Source organism: Loxodonta africana, chromosome 21, assembly GCF_030014295.1.
Source record: "Loxodonta africana isolate mLoxAfr1 chromosome 21, mLoxAfr1.hap2, whole genome shotgun sequence".
Lineage (NCBI taxonomy): Eukaryota > Metazoa > Chordata > Mammalia > Proboscidea > Elephantidae > Loxodonta > Loxodonta africana.
This window is the reverse complement of record NC_087362.1, coordinates 49,629,513-49,651,576: the sequence shown is the minus strand read 5'-3', so window position 1 is coordinate 49,651,576 and position 22,064 is coordinate 49,629,513. Positions and strand designations below refer to the sequence as shown.

The 22,064-nt window shown below is 55.8% G+C and overlaps 2 protein-coding genes across 7 annotated transcripts in view; both read right to left on the bottom strand.

Moving 5' to 3' along the window:
• Window positions 1-27: 27 nt before the first annotated feature.
• LCAT (lecithin-cholesterol acyltransferase) lies at window positions 28-4,604 on the bottom strand. Its single transcript, XM_064273895.1, has 6 exons — window positions 4,346-4,604; window positions 3,511-3,667; window positions 3,317-3,432; window positions 3,145-3,240; window positions 2,836-3,060; window positions 28-1,955 (listed from the first exon to the last, which is right to left on the bottom strand). Exons 1-6 carry the CDS (start codon window positions 4,494-4,496, stop codon window positions 1,399-1,401), a joined length of 1,302 nt encoding a protein of 433 aa, XP_064129965.1. The 5' UTR covers window positions 4,497-4,604; the 3' UTR covers window positions 28-1,398.
• Window positions 4,605-4,714: 110 nt separating this feature from the next.
• Window positions 4,715-22,064, bottom strand: part of SLC12A4 (solute carrier family 12 member 4) — a 22,972-nt gene continuing 5,622 nt past the window's right edge. For 2 of the 6 annotated variants that reach the window (XM_064273882.1, XM_064273883.1), the window contains 23 exons: window positions 21,361-21,455; window positions 19,766-19,897; window positions 15,789-15,935; window positions 15,626-15,680; window positions 14,090-14,220; window positions 12,565-12,806; window positions 12,232-12,446; window positions 11,499-11,663; window positions 11,322-11,420; window positions 11,017-11,074; window positions 10,481-10,694; window positions 9,951-10,069; window positions 8,441-8,539; window positions 8,034-8,153; window positions 7,702-7,806; window positions 7,292-7,460; window positions 6,796-6,991; window positions 6,513-6,682; window positions 6,297-6,428; window positions 6,103-6,210; window positions 5,724-5,911; window positions 5,444-5,577; window positions 4,715-5,290 (listed from right to left, as the gene is read on the bottom strand). In XM_064273882.1, the coding sequence (XP_064129952.1) occupies window positions 5,199-5,290; window positions 5,444-5,577; window positions 5,724-5,911; window positions 6,103-6,210; window positions 6,297-6,428; window positions 6,513-6,682; window positions 6,796-6,991; window positions 7,292-7,460; window positions 7,702-7,806; window positions 8,034-8,153; window positions 8,441-8,539; window positions 9,951-10,069; window positions 10,481-10,694; window positions 11,017-11,074; window positions 11,322-11,420; window positions 11,499-11,663; window positions 12,232-12,446; window positions 12,565-12,806; window positions 14,090-14,220; window positions 15,626-15,680; window positions 15,789-15,935; window positions 19,766-19,897; window positions 21,361-21,455 (3,185 nt within the window). In that variant the 3' untranslated portion in view covers window positions 4,715-5,198. Of the gene's footprint in view, window positions 5,291-5,417; window positions 5,578-5,723; window positions 5,912-6,102; window positions 6,211-6,296; window positions 6,429-6,512; window positions 6,683-6,795; window positions 6,992-7,291; window positions 7,461-7,701; window positions 7,807-8,033; window positions 8,154-8,440; window positions 8,540-9,950; window positions 10,070-10,480; window positions 10,695-11,016; window positions 11,075-11,321; window positions 11,421-11,498; window positions 11,664-12,231; window positions 12,447-12,564; window positions 12,807-14,089; window positions 14,221-15,625; window positions 15,681-15,788; window positions 15,936-19,765; window positions 19,898-21,360; window positions 21,456-21,825 lie in introns of all 6 variants that reach the window. The other 4 variants (XM_064273884.1, XM_064273886.1, XM_064273887.1 and 1 more) reach the window with 3 other exon arrangements.

Below are 22,064 nucleotides of genomic sequence, written 5' to 3'. Positions count from 1 at the left end.
ACCCCAGCTCCTCTGGCCATTGAACAGTTGAGCCTGTGTTGAGCTCCTCCTCCCCCTTCCAGTCTAGAGCCCAGGTGTGCCTACCCTAACCCTAACTCTAGCCTTAACTGCTAAGGCTGTCAGACCATGGACCAGATCCGTTTGGATTGTTACTGGCCTAAGGACAGCATCATACATGGCTCCATACCTTTCCGTGGTTAAAACCCTTCTACAGCTGCACTGCTATTCATAAGGTTTTCACTGGCTAATGCTTTTCAGCAGTAGACTGCCAGGTCCTTCTTCCTAGTCCGTCTTAGTCTGGAAGCTCAGCTGAAACCTGTCCTCCATGGGTAACCCTGCTGGTATCTGAATACTGGTGGCATAGCTTCCAGCATCACAGCAACATGCAAGCCCCCGCAGTACAACAAACTGACAGACAGGAAGACCAAAGAATTGACACCTTTGAATTGTGGTGTTGGCGAGGAATATTGAATATACCATGGACTGCCAAAAGAACAAATCGGTCTCAGAAGAAGTATAGCCAGAATGCTCCTTAGAAGCAAGGATGGCAAGACTGCATCTTACATACTTTGGACATGTTGTCAGGAGGGATCAGTCCCTGGAGAAGGACATCATGTTTGGCAGAGTACAGGGTCAGCAGAAAAGAGGAAGACCCTCAACGAGGTGGATTGACACAGTGGCTGCAACAATGAGCTCAAGCATAACAACGATTGTAAGGATGGCTCAGGACCGGGTAGTGTTTCGTTCTGTTGTGCGTAGGGTTGCTACGAGTCAGAACTGACTCGATGGCACCTAACAACAACAGCTGCGCTCTGGTCTTAGGCTCAAGCCCAAGACTTCAGTGGCCCATGTTGACCTCATCCCTCTGACCTCAGCATTGGCACCACCTCCTCTGGGAAGCCTTCTTGACCCTCAAGGCTCAATCAGGTTCTTGTAGGTGACTCTTACTCCTCCTATACTTTTCTCTCAAAGGACTTAGCTCCATTTACAATTAACCCTTCATCAGGGAACTGATCTGATTAATGGCTGTCACCTCCCCACCAGAGTCTAAACTCTTGTGCTTCTGTCCTCCACATAGCAGGTGCTCAAAAGGCCCTGTCTAGAGGTGTCTTGCCCTTCTGGGTGCCGGCAGGGCCAGCTCTCATCTCTGTGCACCCCAGGCTCCATGTGCCCCCATCCCATGCTGGGTGTACAGCTGGCTTCAGTCTCCATGCCCAAACAGTTCACCTGGAGAGTAGGTGCCTTGTTCAGTCCCAGTTTTATAGAGCCCAGCTTGCCCCATATTCCACAAAGCTTCTGGCCTTTGGCCGATGATGAGGGAATCCTGATGTGTGGACCCTAGTGTTTCCCCCTTAACCCACAACACACACCTTTGGGCTTAAAGCAGCAAAGGCAGGTTTATTCAGGGTGCAGGGACCTTGGGCTGGAGCCACTTCGGTAGGCGCCCTGCAGGATTGCATTGATATGCTCCAGCGTCTGGTTGCTAAAGACCATGTTTAGGTGCTGTATCCCGTGCAGGGGCAGCAGGTGCACAGGTTGCGGCTGACGACCCTTCCAGCGGCCACAGAGCTCAGTACTGCGTGTGGCTACTGTGTCATCACCATCCTCATAGAGTGCAGCCACAGGGTCCGTGTAGGGGAAGCCGTGGTCATAGATGTAGGTGTGAGGCGTGGGCAGGCCTACACCGTATAGACAGTACACTTCCACCCCAGGGGCTGGGAGCCCTGCCAGCAGGTCACGTGACTGTAGCCACATGTACCAGCCTTCCTCAAAGTGCATGTCCACAAAGAAGCGCTGGAAGTCACGGCCTGTGTAGTTGAAGCTGGGTGTGGAAATGAATATATGGTCCTCAGGCCACGCCAGGCGGGATGGAAACATCCAGGGGGAGGTGGTTGTCATTCGCTGCTCCTCTCTCAGCTTGATGCTGGACATGATTGGGATGCCCTGGTTGTCACCTGTGGATATGGAGCAAGGTGGGCAGGAAGCCAGGCTGGGCCACCCCTAACTCACATTCTGCCCCCAGCCCAGGCTCAGCTGGATCCTGAATCTTGTCACTGCCCGAAACAGACATCGGCTCCAAGCCATAGACCAGAACAGCTCTGGCATTCAGTAGGTGCTCAATGTGTGCTTATTAAACAAGAAGTCCTGATGGCACCTCTGTGTGGCCTCAAAAGGAAGGCAGGGAGGGGTGTCCTGAGGATGGGTGTGAATGATGGTGGGCTGGTAGCGCTGGTTCCTTCCCCTCAGACAAGTGTCTGTTGGACTCTGCGGCTTGTGCTACACAGGACCAGAGTTGTGCCTGGGAAGGAGGCAATGAGACCCTGTCTATTTGGCATTTATTGGTGTGACTACCTGATGCATGTCTGTTTCCCCCACCAGACTGTGAGCTTCTAGGGGAAAGGCTGAGTCTGGCTGTGCCCAACAGGTAGCAGTGATGTCAGTGCTGGGTCCCTAGTGCCATTGCTCAGGGAAGGGCAGGAGGGGCTCCTAGGGCCTGGCCCTTAGTAGGGCAGATCCCTGGGCAAAGGGGCTCTTGAGAGCAGAAGGCAGTTGAAAGCGGGGAGGGTAGGCCGTGGGGGACAGGGAACAACCTCAGGTTATGATTAAAGTTGCTGGGGGTTGCTTCCTCTGGGTTTATTTCCCCTTTGTCATCCCTGTCACTCTGGAAGGAACCATCCTCGTGGTCCAGGCCCAGCTCATTGCTCTGGGGTACCCATGCCAGGGCCCCAGGGAAAGGAGGCAATACTTCTAGAGGCCAGCCTGGGATGGCATCATGAACAGAAGCTGGAGTGGGGGCAGGCTTATGGTCAGGATGTGGGTAAACACGCCACTCACCTGAAGCCAGGACCAGCATGGGCTTGATGGAGCCACCCCAGGGGGCCCCAAGAGAGATGAAGCCATCGATGAATCGGTCCTTCCAGGACTGGGGCTGTTGCAGCAAGAAGTAGAGCAAGTGCAAGCAGCCGAGGCTGTGCCCGATGAGGAAGACGGGCTTTCCATAGGCCGCATGCATCTCTTCCACCAGCCCAGTGAGCTTCTGGTAATACTCTCCCTGCTGACCTGCCGGTGGTAGGTGGGGTCAGGGCCTTCAGTGTCAGGGATCACTCGCCCCAGCCCAAGCCTGACACTCATAGAGACACTCACTGGGTTCCAGCCGCCAGTCATAGGGGGCAGCCCGCACTGTCTCATCCCGCACGTAGCCATTGTTGACTAGATTCTGCACCAGCGTGTGCATGTAACCTGTGGGAGCAGCAGCAGCATTGAGAGCTCTGCCTCTGGCTCCCAGAGCCCCTGCCCTTTTCCCCAATACACACACCTGCCAGCTTGTTCTTATCCAGGTACTCAACAGAGTATGTCTTGCCAAAGCCGGGGACACGGATCTGCACACCAGGGGCATTGGACACATGCCCAGAGCTTCGGTTGTAGACAACCCTGTGGGTAGCAGGACATTCAGCACGCCAATAGCCAAGGGCAGGGCATGAGGGCTGGGGTGGAGGGGATGGCATGCACCTGGTATTATCAATCCAGCAGTCCACTCCAAGGGGCAGGAACATATTGAGATCCAGCCAGATGGTGAAGAAGTCCTCTGTCTTGCGGTAGCACATCCAGTTCACCACGTCCGGTTTGTCCAGCTTGGCTTCTAGCTGATTCCCCAGGCAGCCAGGCACTGCGGGCACCGGACCCCTTGGATCCCTCATGGCCCCCACCGATTCTTAGCCCCAGATACTGCAGTCCCCAGCCCCACACCTTGGTCTCCCCTGCCCTCAACCCCCAGACACTTAGGACACTGATCTTCTTTCCAATTTCCCCTCCCCCTCCCCCCCAGTAGCCCAAAGCCTGGGCTCCCCTCAGGAGCAGAAGGCGCAGGGGCCAGGGTCATTGACCCCTGCCTCTGGAAAGCAAACACCAAGTCTGGTTGTCATTATTGTCAAAGTCCAGGGTGAGAACAAATAGGTGTGGGGAGTAGGGGTTAGGCCTAGGGTAGGGGTCTGGGCTCAATGGGCCTCCCCTGCCCCGCGTTGGGCATCTTGTTCTGGATGGGGTGGGAGGTGAGGGTGTAGTGGAGCTGGGCCCAGGGTCTGGTATGGCTGCAGCTGACTGCAATGCTCTGGCCAAGTCCTGAGGCACTCCCCAACCCCTGGGATAGAGGACTCAGGACATAGGAAGAGCGTGGTGGGGGAAGGGGAGGTTCTCTGGAGGGCAAGCCTTTGGCCCCTTCGAACACTGAGGCAGATATCAGGGCTAATGCAGGGGCTGAAGGGTCCTGGCTAGGTCCGCCACTGAGGCGTAGGGTCCAGGCTCCCCAAGGTCTCGCTGGTGCATCAGGGGCCTGGCGGGGGCTTACCGAGGATGACGGGCCGTGTGTGGTTACTGAGCTCAGCCTTGGGCGTGGTATGCGGGGGGAAGAGCACATTGAGGAGCCAGAAAGGGGCAGCAGGGGGGAGCAGAAGTCCCAGCAGCAGCACCCACTGCCATGGGGAGCCGGATTGCCCCATTCCAGCCCTAGTGCCTATTGCCCACTGAAGCAGACCTAGGCTGGCCTTATCTGGACAGCGGTGGGAGGGCCCCAGGGCTAGTGGGAGGGGAGGGGCAGCCTGGCCAATGGGGGTAGCCAGAGATGGCCGGAAAGGGGCACGGTCTCCAGAAGCCGGCTCTGAGCCTGGGTTCAGTTACTCCTTCCCCTGGTGCCAAGGGAAACAGCTGGGACAGCAGGAAGCCCAGAAGTACATAATGTTTTATTGAAAAAACTCAGGCATCAGCTTGGCCAGCTGCGCTCGTTTTGGCTTGGTGGGGGTCCCTGCCCACAGCAGCCTGAGGTAGCCCTTCCTGCAGGCAGGCTGGGCCGGACCCCCTCCCTCATTGCCTTCCTCTCTTCTGATGATGACATCCAAACAATAAATATACAATAAATAGTGCTTCTGGGCCAGGCTGGGCTGGCTGCCTTCAAACCCGTCAACCTGCACCAGTCTCTGCAGCCAGGGTAGGCCTCCTGGGTGCTGGGCGGGAAAGGCCCCAAACCTTCCCAGGTCTCACAGGACCTTGGATCCATTGCCGCTGCCAAGCCCAGGCTGGTCTCCAAGGAGACCTAACAAGCTGGGTCCCAGGCAGGGCCAGGCAAGGCAGAGCTGGCAGGCAGGTGCTGGGAGGGGCCTGCTACCCTGGACACCTCCACTGCAGGCCACAAGGCTGCACTGGGCTCAGGAGTAGATGGTGATGACTTCACGGCCACCGCCACGCACCAGCAGTACCCGCTCCAGACCCTCAGTCAGCACCTCTAGGAACTCCATGTCTGCAGGGCATCAGGTCAAGGAGTCAACTCCAGGGTCAGCGGGCACCCCGGGGGTAGTGTGCCTGTCCATCAGGGTGGGGACAACCTGGGCCACCCCCACCCAGGTCATCCAGGGATAACTCCTGACCTGCCTTCCCCTCCACAAAAGGATACAATTCTCGTCACCCTCGCTGTTTTTAGGCGGGCCAGGCATGTTCAGCAGGACCAGACGGGCATCATGGGAGCGTGTAACAATGACTTCGTTGAGCTTGACAGCCGTGTGCATGCGCCACACATTGGACTGGTCCCTGCAGAAAACACAGCTCATCACAGGTCCTGGTGAACTCTCCATCAAGGAATCACTAGCCCAGGCCCACTCACAGAACTTGTCTGTCCCCACCCCTTCTCCACCCCAAGACCCTGAGGTGGCTGTAGCCCTTTCTGCTGCACTCACGGCTTAATGTGTACCAGCTCCCGGAAGTTATCAGGGGCATGGCTGGGGTCCAAGGACTCAGCCGCCATGTACTTGTCCCGGGTCCATGTCATCTGGATCTTGTCAGCCCCAGCTGCGGACTCATCCTCCTCATCTGAGTACAGGCTCTCCAGCCGAAGGACTGAGTGACGGTCCTTGATCAGTTGGGCCTAAGGACAATCAGAGAAGGCTATGGCAAGGGGGGCCCAGTTGACCCAACATGACCCCCAGCCTCAGAGGAACTGAAACTGGTTTGGGTGGAGCTGGTGGGAGAAGCCATTCTGACGCCCCAACTGATGGCATGTCCAAAGACTCGATCCTGCCATCCGCCTCTGGCTGGAACCAAGGCCACTGGACTTACTTCTCGCTCCCGCTCAGTCTTGGTCAGCCTCATCTGCCGCAGCATTTGAGTCCGCTGCTCCATCATCAGTGTCCGCTCGTAGGTGTACGCAGAGATGTCACTGTTGTGCTGGGAGGTGGCGGGGGGGCATAAGGTCAGGGAGAGATGGAGCCAGGTATTCAGCCAGCATGGACAGGTAGGGGAGGGTGGCTCACCATCTCCACCACCTCAACCTCGGCCTCAAGGCGTAGGTGGTACAGGAAGATGGCCAGATCCTTCTTCATCTGGATGCTGTTGTCATCCATCTGGGCCACTGTGAAGATGCGCATCCGGCACTTCCTCCAAACCTGCCACAGCAGAGCAGGTAGGTGGTCAGTCACACCCACCCCTCCAAGGCCCAGCCCTTCACCCATGCCCACTTGCCTGCCTACCTTGTGCTGGCGCAGCAGGAAGGGCAACAGCATGAGCATGCCACCGTCATGCACGATCCACCACACGTCAATGTGGCCCTCCATGTAGCGCTCATGGTTGCTGGGGTAGAAGGCGATGTTCTTGGGCACAAGCAGGGCCAGGTGGGCAGCAGTGGTACAGCGCACAGTGTCTGAGGGGAGGGGCTCTGCTTACTGCCAGCCTTTGATCCTTTTGCCTCTGCCACTTCACTTGGCACCCGTCCCGTCCCAACTGGCCCAGCCCAGGCCCTGGCTTCTGACGCACCGATAAAGGTCTTCCAGGCACGTGGGTCCTCGCTCTGCCTCCAGCCGTAGGGCCAGCCCAGCACCACTGAGTTATGCCTCATGCCGCCCAGGCCACATGACTGTATGAGGTGGGCCAGCCCCTCACGCACCTTGCTGGCTACCACCACCTGGCAGAAGCCCTTCACTTTCTCAATCTCCATCATGTTCTTGATTGTCTGTGGGGAACACACCAGGGTCAGAAGGCAGGGCCACCAGTTTCTCCTCTGCTTAGCTCCCTCCCAAGGACCCTAGGGCACACGACCATTTAGGGGTGGGAGAGGGAGTGAGGGGTAAACTGCCCCCACAGAGGCCATGTTTCCAAGATGGGACAGATATACCCACCTTACTCCCGTTCTCAGGTGGCACCTATGCTGTCCACCTGGCTGGCCTGGCTGGACCGGGCCCCTACCCTCCATGCCAGCTACAGCGCAGACACCTCTGGCCCAGCTCAGCACCCTGCCCCCTGCAGCAGGCACCTGCTCAGCAGCCTGGGCCTCGCCATAGCTCTCCAAGAAGCTGCCCTGGATGACAGACCCAACGATGGTCAGGCCTTTGCCGGCCTTAAGCTGGGAGGCGAAGGTGAGGAGCCGTGGGTACTTTACATGGAGGTCCTCGTCTAACTTCAGCAGCACCAGCAGCTGGGGCCTGCAATCACCGGGTAAGGATGCAGCCTGAGACCAGGGCCAGAGATTTTCCAGGGAGCCCTCCTCCTCTTCCCTCCTTGGACTACGAGGCCCATAGGTTTGGGTAGTGTGGATCCAAGGGCTCAACAAACAGGATAGGGAACGTGGAATAGGAAGAGGGAGCCAACATCTCTTGACTAATTGCTCTTGAACACCCTCTGAGAACCTACAGGCAGCCCTTGCCAGTCTGGGTGTGAACTCACCGCCAGTTCTTGGTGTGAGGAGGCCCCTCCTCTAGCCGCAACAGAGCATAGCGGGCGGCGCTCAGGGACAAGCCTCGGATGCCGTCACCCCACTCCTTCTCAGCCCTGTATATGCCACAAGCTGGTGAGCCCCTGGTCCCACCAGGGGTTCTGTTTATGTCTGTGTGGGATGGGGGGGGCAGGCCCTGAGTTCCAGTCCCTCAGCCCCCAAGATGACTGGCGAAGAATGGCTCAGCTCCCCACCACATACACATTGCCCTGTGTGACCCAACCAGATACCCTCAGTGCCATATACACTGTAGGTAGAGGCCAGGAAGCAGTCCCTCACTCACCCTTGGTACTCAATGTACTTGTAGATCATGCCGGCGATGAGCATGGCGACTAAGGCATAGTACCAGGAGGAGACAAACATCAGGGCCAGGCAGAGGCTCATGCCCAGGAAGGACAGTGCCCTGGGCCAGAGAGTGTAGAGGGGCAGAATCAGGGCAAGACCAGCAGAGCCCCAAGCCATAGGCCATCCCCTGCCCTAGTGGCCCTGTCAGGTCTGATGTCATAAGCTAGGTGGGAGAAGTAGGCCAAGCCCCCCAGTCCCAAAATCCCCCTCACCATAGTATCACACCAACAGCAATCGCTGCCCAAGAAATTCAAACCCTGTCCAGAAAGGGGCTCCTGATACCCACAATCTCTTGTGTCAGTGGACTTGGCTCATTCCAAGGTGCCTCAACCAACCAGCACTCACCAGTGATAGTACTTAAATCGGGGCCGCCAGTTAGGGGTCCTCAGGAGCGTCTGCACGGCACAGGCCAAGTTGACAAACAGGTAACACATCAGAAAGAACCTGTAGCACAGGGAGGTGGGTGGTGCAGAGTAGCTCCCTTGGCAGCCAGGTAATCAATGTCCCTGCCCTCCTCAGTTCACTGGGCTATGTCACAGCCCTGCCTGCATGGGCTCAGGCTCACAGCACCCACTGGGCAGCATGGATGCATGGGACACCACCCTTTTCTGGGACAAATGGTACTGCCACAGGGAAGGTGGCTTTGGAGGCAAGTGTCAACAGACAAAGAAGGTGGGGAGAGGGCTGCAGACAGGGCAACAGTGAGTTTAGAGAGTAGAAAAGGATGGTGCAGAGGAATGGTTAAGTGCTTAGTCTGTGGAAGTAGCTAGAGGAGATCCAGGCCTCTGGCCTGGATGAGCAGTTCGATGAGGAGCTGTTGTGAATGTCGGGGAGGCGAGCAGGTCACAAGAAAATGACAGGGAGTATTTTGAATACACTGAGACACCTAAGAGACACTGCAGTGGGTGTGGGAGTCTGGGACATGGGCAAGAGGCCTACTGTGTGAGCTTTCAGGCAAGACAGCCAAGGAGCAGAGGGCTGAGGTTGGGGACAGACACCAACCTCCCCCCTCTGCTGGCAGGAAGAAGGGTGGAAAAGTCAGGAGGACTCATTGGAGAGGACATGCCAGGGAGCTGGGGCCCTCAGTGAGCCGCATCAGGTGCTACCAGGAAGAGCCACATGAGAAAGGCTGAGATGTACCCTCTGGCTTGGGCAAGAACAGTTTCAGGTATGTACTTAGGGTGGAGCTGGGCAGGAATCAGGTGGCAGAGGTGTATTGGGGGATTAGAGAGTGCTGACTCCTGCAGGCTTGGCTGTGGCTGGGCTGGGGGTACCTGGGAGGGCTGTCGGCTCTGCAGGCTGAAGGGGCAGTGAAGGGCAGGCCCTTGATAACTGAACAAGCAAGAGGGAGCATCTGTGGTGGAGCCAGATGTGCGAAGAGGCATGGGAGGAGGCCCCTGACAGCAACCAAACCAGCTTTGCCTCAGGGACCCCCAGACACTGCCACATGCTGACCACCACCCCCAGAGCACTAGCAGATTCAACTGACCAGCTCATTCTAGAGCTTTAAAGTAAAGGGCTTTGAGAATGGACGGGTGAGGGCAGTGGTGGCTTTATCAAGGCCCCAGGGATGTAAGTCTGCCAGCCGTCTGCTCTGGGGCGGGTGGTGTCTCCTGTTGTTTACGACCTCTGTGTAAGTCTAGGCTCGCTCCTGACTGAAGTGGTACGCTGAGCCCTGCCAGGCAAACATCCCCACACATCCTGGCATATCTCCTAGCTATGCCCTCAATACCAGACAGGGCCACAGGGAGGTACCAGGGCCAGTCCTTCCCAAGGCCATCCCTATGAAGGAAGGTGGCAACAGGGCGCATAGCCACCCAGCACCCACCCCTACCCTGTTCTGGCCCCAGCTCACATGGATAGAATGGGAGCCACCATGTCTAGGGAGGCGATGAGGATGCCAAGCTCAGCAATGAGTGCCGTCAGGAGGAGCGCCCATGTTGGTTCACCATTTGCCTTGCTGTGGCCAAACACCTGAAAGCACAGTGCCAGCTGGGTCAGCCAGGAAAGAAGCTGGTCCTATCACCCCATTCCAAGCCTTAGACCATGAGCCACAGCCTAGCCTCCACACCTCCAGGTTCCTCCTCTGGGGCACAGGCCACACCCACCCCCAAGGTGTCATAAGCTTTCCCGCCCCGCCCCCCCCCCCCAGGCCTCTTTGCTTGGGCTGAGCCATGGACAGGCCACGAGGATGCTGGGTCCAGGTAGCTTTGCCAACATCAGGGCCAGGGCCACTTGGCTCCTCCACATGGCTGGCTGCATGGCTCTGGGGCCACCACAGGCCCTACCCCAGCAGATGTGCCCCTTCCATATTCCTGACCTCTCTTACCCAGCTGGTGTGAAGGGCCAGGGGCACCCAAGCTGTGGGAGTGTAGAAGGGCTTACCCGGAGGAAGGGGATGATGTTGTCCTTGGCAATGGCCTGTAGCAGGCGGGGTGCCCCAGTGAGGCTCTGTAGGCCAGCACCACAAGTTGAGAAGAAGGAGCCGATGACAATGACCCAGGGTGAAGGCCACGCCAATGTGCCTACCACCAAGTTCCTCCTGACGCCATCACCATACCTACAGGGGCTAGGCTCAGGCCATGCTTGCATAAGAAGCCTCCCAAGCCCCAGAGTGAGGGATGTCAGCAGTCAGGATCGATGGCTCTGGTGGGTGGAGCTCTGGCCCCTCAGCAGGGAAGACCAGTCTGCAGTCCCCTATCCTCCCCTTCCCCTGGCCCCAGCCCAGCCCTGAAATCATCATCCTCTCAGGAGCAAAAGTCCTGGTGGGGCCTGACCCACCTGGTGGGACAGATTGCCAGTGGCAACCAGCAGTCTAAGGCCGAACGTGTGGGACTACGTGTGGGGGGCGGGTGGGGGCCTGGTGTCTGGGCAGGCAAAAGCTGAGCCCACTGCCACCAAGAGGGGCCCAGCTCACTCACTTGTCCCGGAGAACCACACCCTCAATGCAGGCGCCAAACAGAACCACACTGCTGAAGTCTGTGGCTGTGTCAAGGAAAGCAAGGCTCCTATTCACTCCCCACACAGGACCCAAATCCCACTGGCCCAAGCCTCAGCCGGCCGTCAGTTGGGGCATCTATACACCGAGGGGAGTTTCATGCATGCACGTGCTCCTTTAGAGTGTGCATTTATGTGCAGAGGTGAGGTGTGCACGTGCATGCATGTGTACGAGCAGGACACATGCCTCTTGCTCTGCCTGCCCTGCCCCAGGCCTGCAAAAGGATACACACAAGAGAGGTTGTAACAATGGCCAGAATGGTTCCCACTGGAATGGACTTCTGGGCATCACGGAGGTCTCCAGAGCGGTTCGAGCCAGCCATAATGCCTCCAAAAAAGATGAGACTCCCTCAGCAACTCACTAGGAGTGGGGCCAGGGCTAGGTGGGCAAGCAAGAAGAGCTCACCTGTTACGGAGGGGAAGAAGATGCCAACCAGCACTGTGAAGGATGTGGCAATGTCTGCCACCACGTACAGGGGCAGGCTCTCCTTCAGGCCAGGGTTGTCTGTGGAGGGCAGCCCCCGCTTCTCCACGACCTCACCCTTTTCCAGGTAGGCGCTCCACAGGTTTTCTGTAGGGGTAGCAGGATCACTACCACAGCCCTGCCTACTTTCCTGAGGAAGTTCAGAGCAACCCAACCAGGGGCCAAGGATGCAGGGAGGCTCAGGGAAGGGGCTATCGCACTGCGCCAACAGGGTCAGCCACAGGGCTGTCCTGGCTGCAGGGAAGGAACTGTCCAGCCAGAAGTCTGATGAGCAAAGGTGGCTGAACCACCACCAGCCAGAGCCCCAACACCGCCTGCCTCCTAGACAGAGTCCCTTTACGGCTCTTGTGGGAACATCCCCAGGAGGCATCAGGAGGCTGGTGGCCAGGGGGAGAGGTCCTGCCAGAGCTTTTCAGGGGCTACTGCAGGACTGGGACACGGGCCAAACAGGCTCTGCTTACCCGAAACCAGGCTGCCAGGAGCCAGGCTGAGAGGACACTGCTGGGCTGGGAAGGCAGCCAGACCTATCCCCCACTCCCAAGCTGGCCACACAAGGAAGGTTCTGTGCTCTGCCTCTGCTCTCCTTCTACGGTTGTTCCCTGCCTCCTCCTTGGCCTGGGGGCTCAGGAGCTGGAGGATGGGAGGGAGAACGTACCTTGGAGAACAGCAGCAGCTGCACCAGGGATGCCGGGGATCTTAGTCACATTGTTGAGCAGGAAGTAGGGGTCACAGGAGTCAGTGGTAAGGTTGGGGCCATGGCAGAAGAGGCTTGATAGCTGGCTGGCCACTGTCTTGTTGTCCACCATGACCGTCTTGGCACAGACATCAAATTGGTCCTGGGACAGGGTCCTGTTGCCCAGCATACACACTCTGCAAGTGATAGAGGCCATCAGTACCCTCCCAGCCTATTCTCACCCTGCAGTCCCTGGTACCCAGGGCACCAATGGCTGACCTACTGGCTGGGATGGTGTATTCCCGGGTTACTTACGGAAACTCAGGAGGGTCAAAAATAGACTTGATGCCCCCAGCATAAATGGACAGGATGGAGATGATCACACAGGCCAGGAAGAGTGAGGCAAATTTGTTCACATACTTGACACCAACAAATACCACCAGGGTCATAAAGGTCAGAAAGATGGTCCCGTACACCCGCATATTGTTCAGGGTAGCGCTTGATGTGTCATGAGCGCCTGTTGGATAAAAAATGGCAGCCGGCGGGGCAATGTAGGTCTGAAACAAGAAGATGGATAAAGAAGGTTTGATCTGCCTAGTTGGAGAGTGAAACCTGTCCATCTTGGCTTCCTTTTTAAAAGAGTACCCAAAAGATCCAGTCATAAAAGACCATATATTGTATGATATCATTTATCGGAAATGTCCAGAACAGGCAAACCCATAGAGACAGACCGGTGGTTGCCAGGGGCCACGGGAAAGGAGGGTAGAGTGTGACTGCTGATGGGTACTGGATTTCTTTTTGGGAGTGATGAAAATGTTCTGAACTTGACTGTAATGACAGCTGTACAGCTTTGTGAATACATTAAAACTAATTAGTTGTACACTTTAAATGGCTGAATTTTATCTGAATAAAAGTATTTAAAAAAAAAAAAAAGCTCCAGTCACAGAAGCCAACCTGAAAGAGCTCGTAATAGCTAAAGCTAGAACAATTTGAGCAACAAAATAATAGTATTGGATTATCACTCAAAGGATTGAATAAATAAGTAAGAGATGGGACAAATTTTCCTTATGGAAGGTTCCAAATAACTGTAGAAGGAATGTGGGAAATAGAAAAAACAAACAAACTGTCACTCCCAACTGCCCTCGCCCCCACCTCTTCTCCTGCTGGCCAGAGCCGTTCAGTGGGGAGTGAGAAGCTGAGCCAGAGTGCCAGTGGGGCTCCAGATCGGGTACTGGTGCTGCTCACCCTGATTTAGGGGGCAAGGAGAGGACGAGTCTGAAAAGGCCCTGGAACAGAGCCGTAAGGGGACAAAGCTGGGCATTACCCAGAGAGCCCAGGAGGCAGTCTGTGTCACCATCAAGACCTGCCACTGCCCAGCCAGTGAGAGAAGAGGTAGATGGGACAGTGGGAAGCACAGGTGACAGATGCCCACCCTTAAGGGGCCAGAAGGCAGGAGATGTTCCAAGGGACCACCTGGGCGATTCCCACCTCCTGGTCCTCTGCTGCAGCATGGACCTTGCTCCTGGATTTCCTGTTTGCTTTTCCTAATCCCCACATTCCTTCTACAGTTCACAGAGCACCTGCATGGCTGAGACCATGTTAAGGTGGACGTGAAGATCCAGGGCTACGGGCAAGGCAGCCAGACCTCTTCCCCGACTGTCCCAAACTGGTAGGGGATGAGGAGGTAACTGGCTTGAGCAAAGAGCTTTCTCCCTCCAGGAGGCTTCCCATATCCTAACTTCTAGACGCTGGCAGGCGGTCAGTAGAGCACAGAACCTGGCTTCTGGGGAAGGAACTGTCTGGACATGACTGGGGCTGCCCATGGCTCAGCCTGACTTACCAGCAAGATCTCAATGGCCCCCAGGATATACATGGCTGCTGCAAATGTCGTTCCCAGGTAGAAACACAGGCCCACAGCGCCTCCAAACTCTGGCCCCAGCGAGCGGGAGATCATGAAATAGGAGCCCCCAGCTACAGCAGAGAAAGAATACACAGGTTGAGGCTGGTTCTCCTTCAAATAGGACTCCCCATAACAAGCCCACACAACCACCCAGGGAGGCAGGAACTGCTTTTCCCATTTACGGACGAGCAAAGGGGCTGGGATATTTGCCAAGGCTGCATGGTTAGCAAATGCTGGGCTGGGGTTGGGCTCCATTCCCGTCTGACTCCAATGCCCAGCACAGGCCAGGGAAATGACAACTTTGCTGGGGCAGCCTAAGTCACAACAGTGGCTGAGTGGCTATCGTCCAACTCTGTGCACTCGATCCAGTCCCCACAGCCTCTTCTGGATGGATGTGTCTTATCTCAGCTCTCTTCACCACTCTGAGGGCCATGCCTTTACTAGTCTGACCACTCTAGACCAGGGCAGGGCTGTGACTTGTTCGTTTTTGTCCCTAAGGCCTGGCACAGAGCCTACCACCAGGTGCGACTCCATAACCAACCCTCCTGTTGAATCTGTGCTTCTGTCAGAATCTAACACCCCTGGCAAGGCTGACAGAGTTGTATAAAAAGACCAGACTTGATGGTCCAACTGAGACTGGAGGGACCCTGGAGGTCATGGTCTTCAGACCTTCTGTTAGCTCAAGGCAGGAACCATTCCCAAAGCCAATTCTTCAGACAGGGATTGGACTGGACTATGGCACTGGGCCAAGGGGACAGGAGTGTTCCCATGCCACTGGGTGCATCTCATGCTGATACAACCTTCCTGTCGAGAAATCTGATCAAGATTTTTAAAGTGATTAGAAAATTTTAAAAAGTTCAAGCCATCTGATGCTGTAATCTCACATCTAGGACCCTCTCCCAAGGGAACTACCAGGAGTGTGAACAGAGATTCACATTCAAGGCTGTTCACAAGAACAATTTTTACAAATAGTGAAAAAGTAGAGCCAAAAGCGAAGAATAATCGCATAAACCAGGTTACAGCCTACCACGGAGAATACTGCCAAAAAGCCAAAGAGTATTCAACATTTGGGAAGTATACACATACCCATTATATATGTTTGTTTATATGGACCAGCCAACACTTTGTAAGAACATAAGCCCATACAGCAAAAGCCTAATAGTAACGAGCTCAGAATGGTGGGGTTATGGGGTGCTTCCAATTTTCTTTTCTATGCTTTTCTGCACTTTCAAACACTTTCATGGTAACATACATTGCCCTGTTTTGGTGTTACTTTTATAACAATAATTTAAAACAAACACAACAGTAGTCTCAAACTCTGTCAACCAAAGAAGCTCTTAAGTGGTGACTCTGCCATGAAAGCCAAGGACTGGGACCTACCAGAGAACCGCTGGGAGTGGGGTAAGGGCTCCCAGGGATGTCAAGGTGGATTCTGGGCCCCCTTCTCCCACCAGGCCTGAGGCAGTGCTCACCCACCTGGTACCACGCCATTGGTGGCGATGGCGCTCATGGAGATGGCCGTCAGCAGGGTCTGTGGGAAGGAGATAACCAGCTCAGGCAGGGGTGGAGGGGGCCCTCTCTGGGGCAGTCATGGCCAGTGCCCACCTGCCCCCACCCCTGCCCCAGCCAGGAGACTTACACAGCAGCAGCAGATGAGCACGATGAGGAGGGCCTGCAGTACCCCAGCCGTGCCCACCATCCAGGTCAGCCGCAGGAAGAGGATGACCCCAAAGATATTCTGCAGGCAGGGCAGGTACACCCCCATGAGGGTGCCCATGCTGGGTGCCTGTGCAGGCAGGAGGGAAAGGGGTGTACTGAGCATCATAGGGACCCAGACACACCATGGAGAGCCAGCCCCTAGTCACTCAGCCGCCCACTCCCAGGCCTTCTGACCAAGGACAGGGTAAAGAGGGCACCCCAGATGGGGCCCTGGAGAGTGCAGGGGGTGAGTGGTAGCTAGAATGTCCATAGTGATTTTCATATATGAATAAAGTTCGGGACTGGGAAGGTATAAAACCTGATTCTTTTCAAAACCCCACGTGTGGACTTTTCAACCTAACCTCTCTCTTAAGGTACTGCCCCTACCCTTTCCTCCTTTCTCTTTTAAACTATGGGAAAGAGGGATCTGTCTTGGATCCCCACCTTCTCACCCAGAATGCCCCAAGTCACCCAAGCCAGAGCCCCACAAGTCATCCCTGGCCCTCCCTCTCTCCAACTCCCCAACTCCAATCCAAATGGACACCGTGCCCTGCCCAGTCTCCTTTCCATGCTGCCCTGACATCAGCCTGCCTGGCCCCAGCCTTTGTCCCTTGTACCTGGGGTGCATGGGTAGTGCCCTCCATCTGCCTGTCAATCTCTCCACACCCCAGCCCACTCTGCTGCCAGAGCAGGTTTCTGAAAACTAAGTCTGACCTTATCCTCCCTGCTGCAAACCGTCTACCTCACCCTGTAACCCAATGTGTGGTGCAGTCTCCTGGGCTTGGGCCATCAGACCCGCCCCATCACCTTCCTTGTTAGCCCCAGCCCTTGACCACATGGGTTCATCAGGTTTCTGAACCCAGGCATGTTCTGGCTTCTGCTGGAGACAGTCAGCCTGCCTAGCAAACTCCTCTTCAGTCTTTAAGACCCAGTTTAACTGCTACCTGCTCCTGGAAGTTTCCTTGGGTTGCCTTAGGCAGAGATGGTACTCCCGCTTGCATTGCATCAGCATCTGAAATACCCTTCTATCATAGTGGTGGAGCCCTGGTGGCATAGTGGTTACCAGACCTCGGCCTCTAACCAAAAGGTCAATGGTTTGAATCCATCAGCTGCTCCTTGGAAACCCTATGGGGTGGTTCTACTTGGACCTAGAGGATTGTTATAAGTTGGAGTCAATGGCAATAGTTTGGTTTTGGTTATCATAGTGGTCACTACAGCTCATGGTAAATGACTGTTCACTCATATGTCTCATGAACACCCTGGGGCCTACCTGGCTTCTGCACTGTTCTAGCACTGGCAGGCCCTCCATGTAACGTGCCCAAAGGTGCACCTGAAAATGGTTAGTGGTACCTCTGAAGGCCCCTGGGACTCTGAGCTGGGAAAATCCTGCACCGAATAAACTTGACTGCAAAGTAGGTGAGAAAGGGTTAACATGCAGATCCAGGCAGGATTTCTCAACAATCTAAGGGCCAAAGAATCCAAGATCAGGGCAGAATAGAAGTTAGCCAGGAGGCCAGGGCAGAGGCTGACAGCACAGGCAGGACTGCCACCTGGAAGCACTGAGCCCCCGTGAGCACAGCCTAGGGTAGAGAGACCTAACAGCTTCCAGTGGGGGCCCAATAAACCCTCTTGCTGCTCTGTGAGGACCATGTGACCACAGGAACTCATCTGAAGGGTTCAGGCTGGGGCAGGATTTGTGTGCAGCCTGAAGGACCTTCGGAGAGCCTAGAATGGTCCAGATAGGAGTGAATGGTCCCTCCAATTGTCCTGCACAGTGTAGGTGACAGATATACTTCATCAGAGGCCCTGGACCACCTGCTGGAAAGTTGTGGCAAGGGCTCTCTGCTCCACCCCACCACAGACTAAGTCACTCCTGGAAAAGGGCAGTGTGGGAAAGGGCAGGGCCGGAAATGCCTTCTGCATCCCCAAATAACCTCCAGCAGTCTCAGAAGGTCAGAAGGCCAGAGTCAAGTGGCTCCATGGAGTGGCTCCTTGGGTCTTGGCATGGTCTGACTGGAGACCTACCCTTCCTGCTTCAAGCCTTCCTTCTCTGAGGCCTCTGAATAGACCCACCCTGTGTGGGAGCACAGCTCAGGAGCCCAAACTCCCTAGCTTCCTACAGATTCCCTGAGGACTCATTCAGGTTTCTCCTTCCTCCGCGGAAAAGCCGCTAGAACTGAGATGCTCAACCACCCCCTCCCAGCCTTACCCAAGGGCCAGGAGAGCTGAGCAGCTAAGCTGGGGCTAGATCCCACCATCCCCATAGGCTCCGCATTAGGCCAGGGCCCCTGGCCCTTTGCCCAACCCAGACTTCCTTCCACCGCTCCTACTGAGATCTGCGTTAGCCTCCCTTAGGGGCTTTTCCACTCCCGGCCCCCAGCTTCCTGGACTTGGCCTGGAGGGACAGAAAGGAGGCTATTACCCAAGGGTCCTGCCAATGCTCTCAGAAAATGAGAGAAAAAGCAGTACCCAGGGGTCTTGTGGCAGCAGAAGAGAGGGAATAACTCCCCTGCAGGGTTGGATGGGGGCCCATGGTGACAGACAGGGTTCTCCACTCTCCACGGCCCAGAATATGCCAGCAAAACCACAACCAGTTAGATGGAATGGGGTCTGTGAGACCTTAGGGCCAGGCCTTGGCTGCCCTCTTGGAAGTGTAGGCCGGTTTGCCCCCCAAAAACACAAGGTCGGGACTGCACTTCAGCCTCCCTACTTGGCCTGCCCAACAAGGCTCGAATCTCAAAAGCAGATTTGAAACTGGGAGCCTGGTTTGTCCCAAAAGAGCGCCTTCTGCCTGCACTGATCTCCAACAAAAACACCACAGCTAGAGTCAGGCCCAAGCTCCTTCCAAACACACCTGCTTCCCAAACCTCAGGGAGTTAGTAGGCAGAGAGGGAAGGCCCCTTGCTTTCAAACTGAAAACACAGGAAAAAAAAAAAAAAAAACAGCCCTCAGTTAAACTGAGCCCTGTCACACAGAGGAGCTGAGTAAATCATGTGCAAAGTATTTCTGAAGAAAGAGGAAGACTACAGGGCCAGAGACCTGGATGCTGACCTGATGATGGGATTAGGAGGAGACTAGGAGGCCAAGAGACAGTGTCATGTTCCTATCACACACATACGTGTCCCCCCACTATGGGTTGTTGAAGGAGTCAGCCAGTGGAGCACTGGGCCAATGCAGTGTCACGTGCTCTGGGTCACACAGTCCCCAAAGGACAACCAGGTTCCTGGCTCCAAAGGCAACACCCTCATCACCCTGATGGGTTGCCAGTGATCTGGCATTCTACACAGCTCTATAACCAAAAAAAAAACAAACCCAGTGCCGTTGAGTCGATTCCGACTCACAGTGACCCTACAGGACAGAGTAGAACTGCCCCATAGAGTTTCCAAGGAGCGCCTGGCAGATTCGAACTGCTTACCCCTTTGGTTAGCAGCCATAGCACTTAACCGCTACGCCACCAGGGTTTCCCACAGCTCCATATCTCACAGTAAATCCACAAATCCATCTCCCAATGTTGCCCATCAGTCTCATCTAGCTGAGTCTCCTTAGGCAAGTTCTTAACGTCCCTGACACTCAGTTTCCACATTTGTAAAATGGGGATGACAAGAGCACCTGCTTCACAGCTTTGTTGTGAGGATGACATGAGAATCTGCTTAGCATAGTGCCTGGCAAACAGTGAGGGCTGAGTAAAGGGCAGCTGTCACTCTCACTATCATTTCTGAGGGCTTCCCTGGCCCTCTGCTCCTGAGGAGCTCTTCCTTAGGCCACACCTTGAAGCCTTCTTGAACCTGAGGCATGTGTGCCTCTCCACCATGCTTATCACACCTGCACCCACCTCCCCAGAAGCACTCACAACTGCCATTCCACTGTGCTGTATCTGTTTTCCCAGGTGTGGCCCCTCCACTGCCCTGACCAGCTCACCTTTGCTGATCTGCGGCGGGGGCCCTCCCCGCTCTCAGCCTCCTCATGCTCCTTGGCACCCTGCGTGAGGTTGGTGTAGCTGACGAGCTTGCCCAGGAGAGATGACACCTTTGGGCGGATGTCCAGCTCTTCCTGTAAACAGAGCCACAGGGCAAGCTGGCAATGGGCCAGCCCGGTGCCAGGCTACCTGTGTGTAGCTGGCAACCTGGCCCTGGCCCTGTGCCAAGCCCTGAGGCAGGCCTGGGCCTGATCCCAGCTCTTGCCTGAGGAAGCCCAAGCCAGCCAACTGAACCAGTGTGGGCACCACACCCCAGCACGTGGCGCTCAAAGGCCCAGCCCAGCGACTGCTTCCCTCTGCCCCATCTTAGCTGCAATCAGTGCCGACCTATTTGTGAAAACCATCTGCCTCAGGGGAGAATGGGCAGGGCATGGCTGGCAGGCAGGCAGGTGGCATACTTCATCCTTGATACCTGTCTGCCTGCTCTGCTGGCCACCTCCCAGCTATGACTGGGCTGCTCAGGCTTACCTCTGCACTCAACACTCCCAGAAAAAAGCCCACCCCAGTCACCCCAGGGAACTGAGGAAGTCAAAAGGGGGATGTCTGGGACAAAGGAAGGCTCTCCTGTCACCCCCAAATCTCGATCTTCCTGGATGGTCTTCCCCCAGGCCCCAGCAGCTTACCAGCTGAGGCTCCAGGTGGGAGCCTGGCTCCCCAACCCATCCTCAGGTGGGGCTAAGTCAAGGCCTTCACTACAGAACCTTGCTGCTTTTCCAGCTCAGAAGGCCTCCCTAGAGCTTAGGTTCTGTAACCTCCATCCCTGACTAGGCTTCCACTGCTCCTGTGGCCTCTCCAGCACCATGCCTCCACCTGCCTCCTAACTACATTTAGGCCTTTCCCTGTCTGTAAGCTCTCTTTGACCCTACACACAAAGCAGAAGCTAGTTTGTAGTGAGATGCCGAGATGCAGGCCCTTGGGGACATGTGGAGATTGAGAGGCCTACAGGACTTCTGTGGGGTGGCTGGGCTGGATGTGTGGGTCAGAGTTCAAGGGCTTAAATCATATCTTAAGTCCAGATTTCACTTCTGAGCTTAAGTCTGAGAAGGACAAAATTCATGTTCAAAAGTACAAATTTGAGAGTCTTTCCAGAGAGGTGTCCTCTGAGAAAAGAGAGGGCAGATCCAGTGAATGAGAAGGGGGCAGAGTTGGAAGAGTCAACCAGGAAGCACAAGGAGCCCATGGAAAACAGAAGAACGTGGACTGGGAGAAGTTCTAGGAGTCAAGAGAAGAAAGAAAATCCTGAGGTGGAAAATCCTGAGTAGGGGTCACCTTGCTGAGGGATGCAGGGAAGTCAAGGGTGATGACCTCTGGAGGTGACAATGGGGGTGGGGTTGTGATTGGACTCTGGAAAAGAAATTTCAGTTCAAAGGGACGAAGAAACCACAGCCTGGCTGCCAAGGAAGTGAGGCAGACAAATGGAGACTGAAGGAGTTGAGACAGAGGAGGCACAATCTCCCACCTTCCAGCCTGCCTGCTTAGCTAAGGTTTGGGTCAACCTGCCTGCCATGCCTGCAGCCCAGGATGGCTCCTTAGCTACCTCAAACAGTGCTAGGTTCCTGTCATAGTAGTCACTTCCTCTGGAAGCCTCCAAGGGAGAAAGGAAAGGGCTGCTCTCTCTGTGGTTGCCATGACCTGTGGAGAGAGAGGAACAGAATCCCAGTCAGTGGCTGCCTCCTGAGCCCTCAGCCTGTACTCCTCCCCAGCAGTTCAGTCTTCAAAACTTCATCACAGCATTTTGGAGGCCCACATGACCAGGCTGGGACTTTCTCCCCATCACACCCTGCTCACTTTTTTGAAGGGTCAGAGGTAACAGCGGTTAAGCCAGTGACCAAAACCCAGCACATCATTCCTTCCAGAAGGGCACTGGTGTGAAGGCCCCAGACACACTACCACACGAACATGTAAACACCCAGGGGCGGAGCCTGCCAGGAGGGGCGTGGCCCAGTCCTGGCCTACCCTGAGGGCTCCCTCCACCCCCACTTACCCGGCAGGACTGGAATACCCAATGTCCCAGGCGCCAAGGGCTCTGTGTCCTCAGGGCTCCCCCAGCTGCTGCCCTCCAGATAAATGAAGCCGCACAGGGCACCTTCCGCCGCCATGGCTGACAGATGTCCCGCTAGCTACCTCACCATGCACCGCGCGGAGGCGTCCTGGCGCAGGCAGCCAGGGGGATGCCGGGAGGCCGGGCAAGCCAGAAACACCGAGAACGGTGGAAGTGGGCGCAAAGCGTGTCGGGGTCTT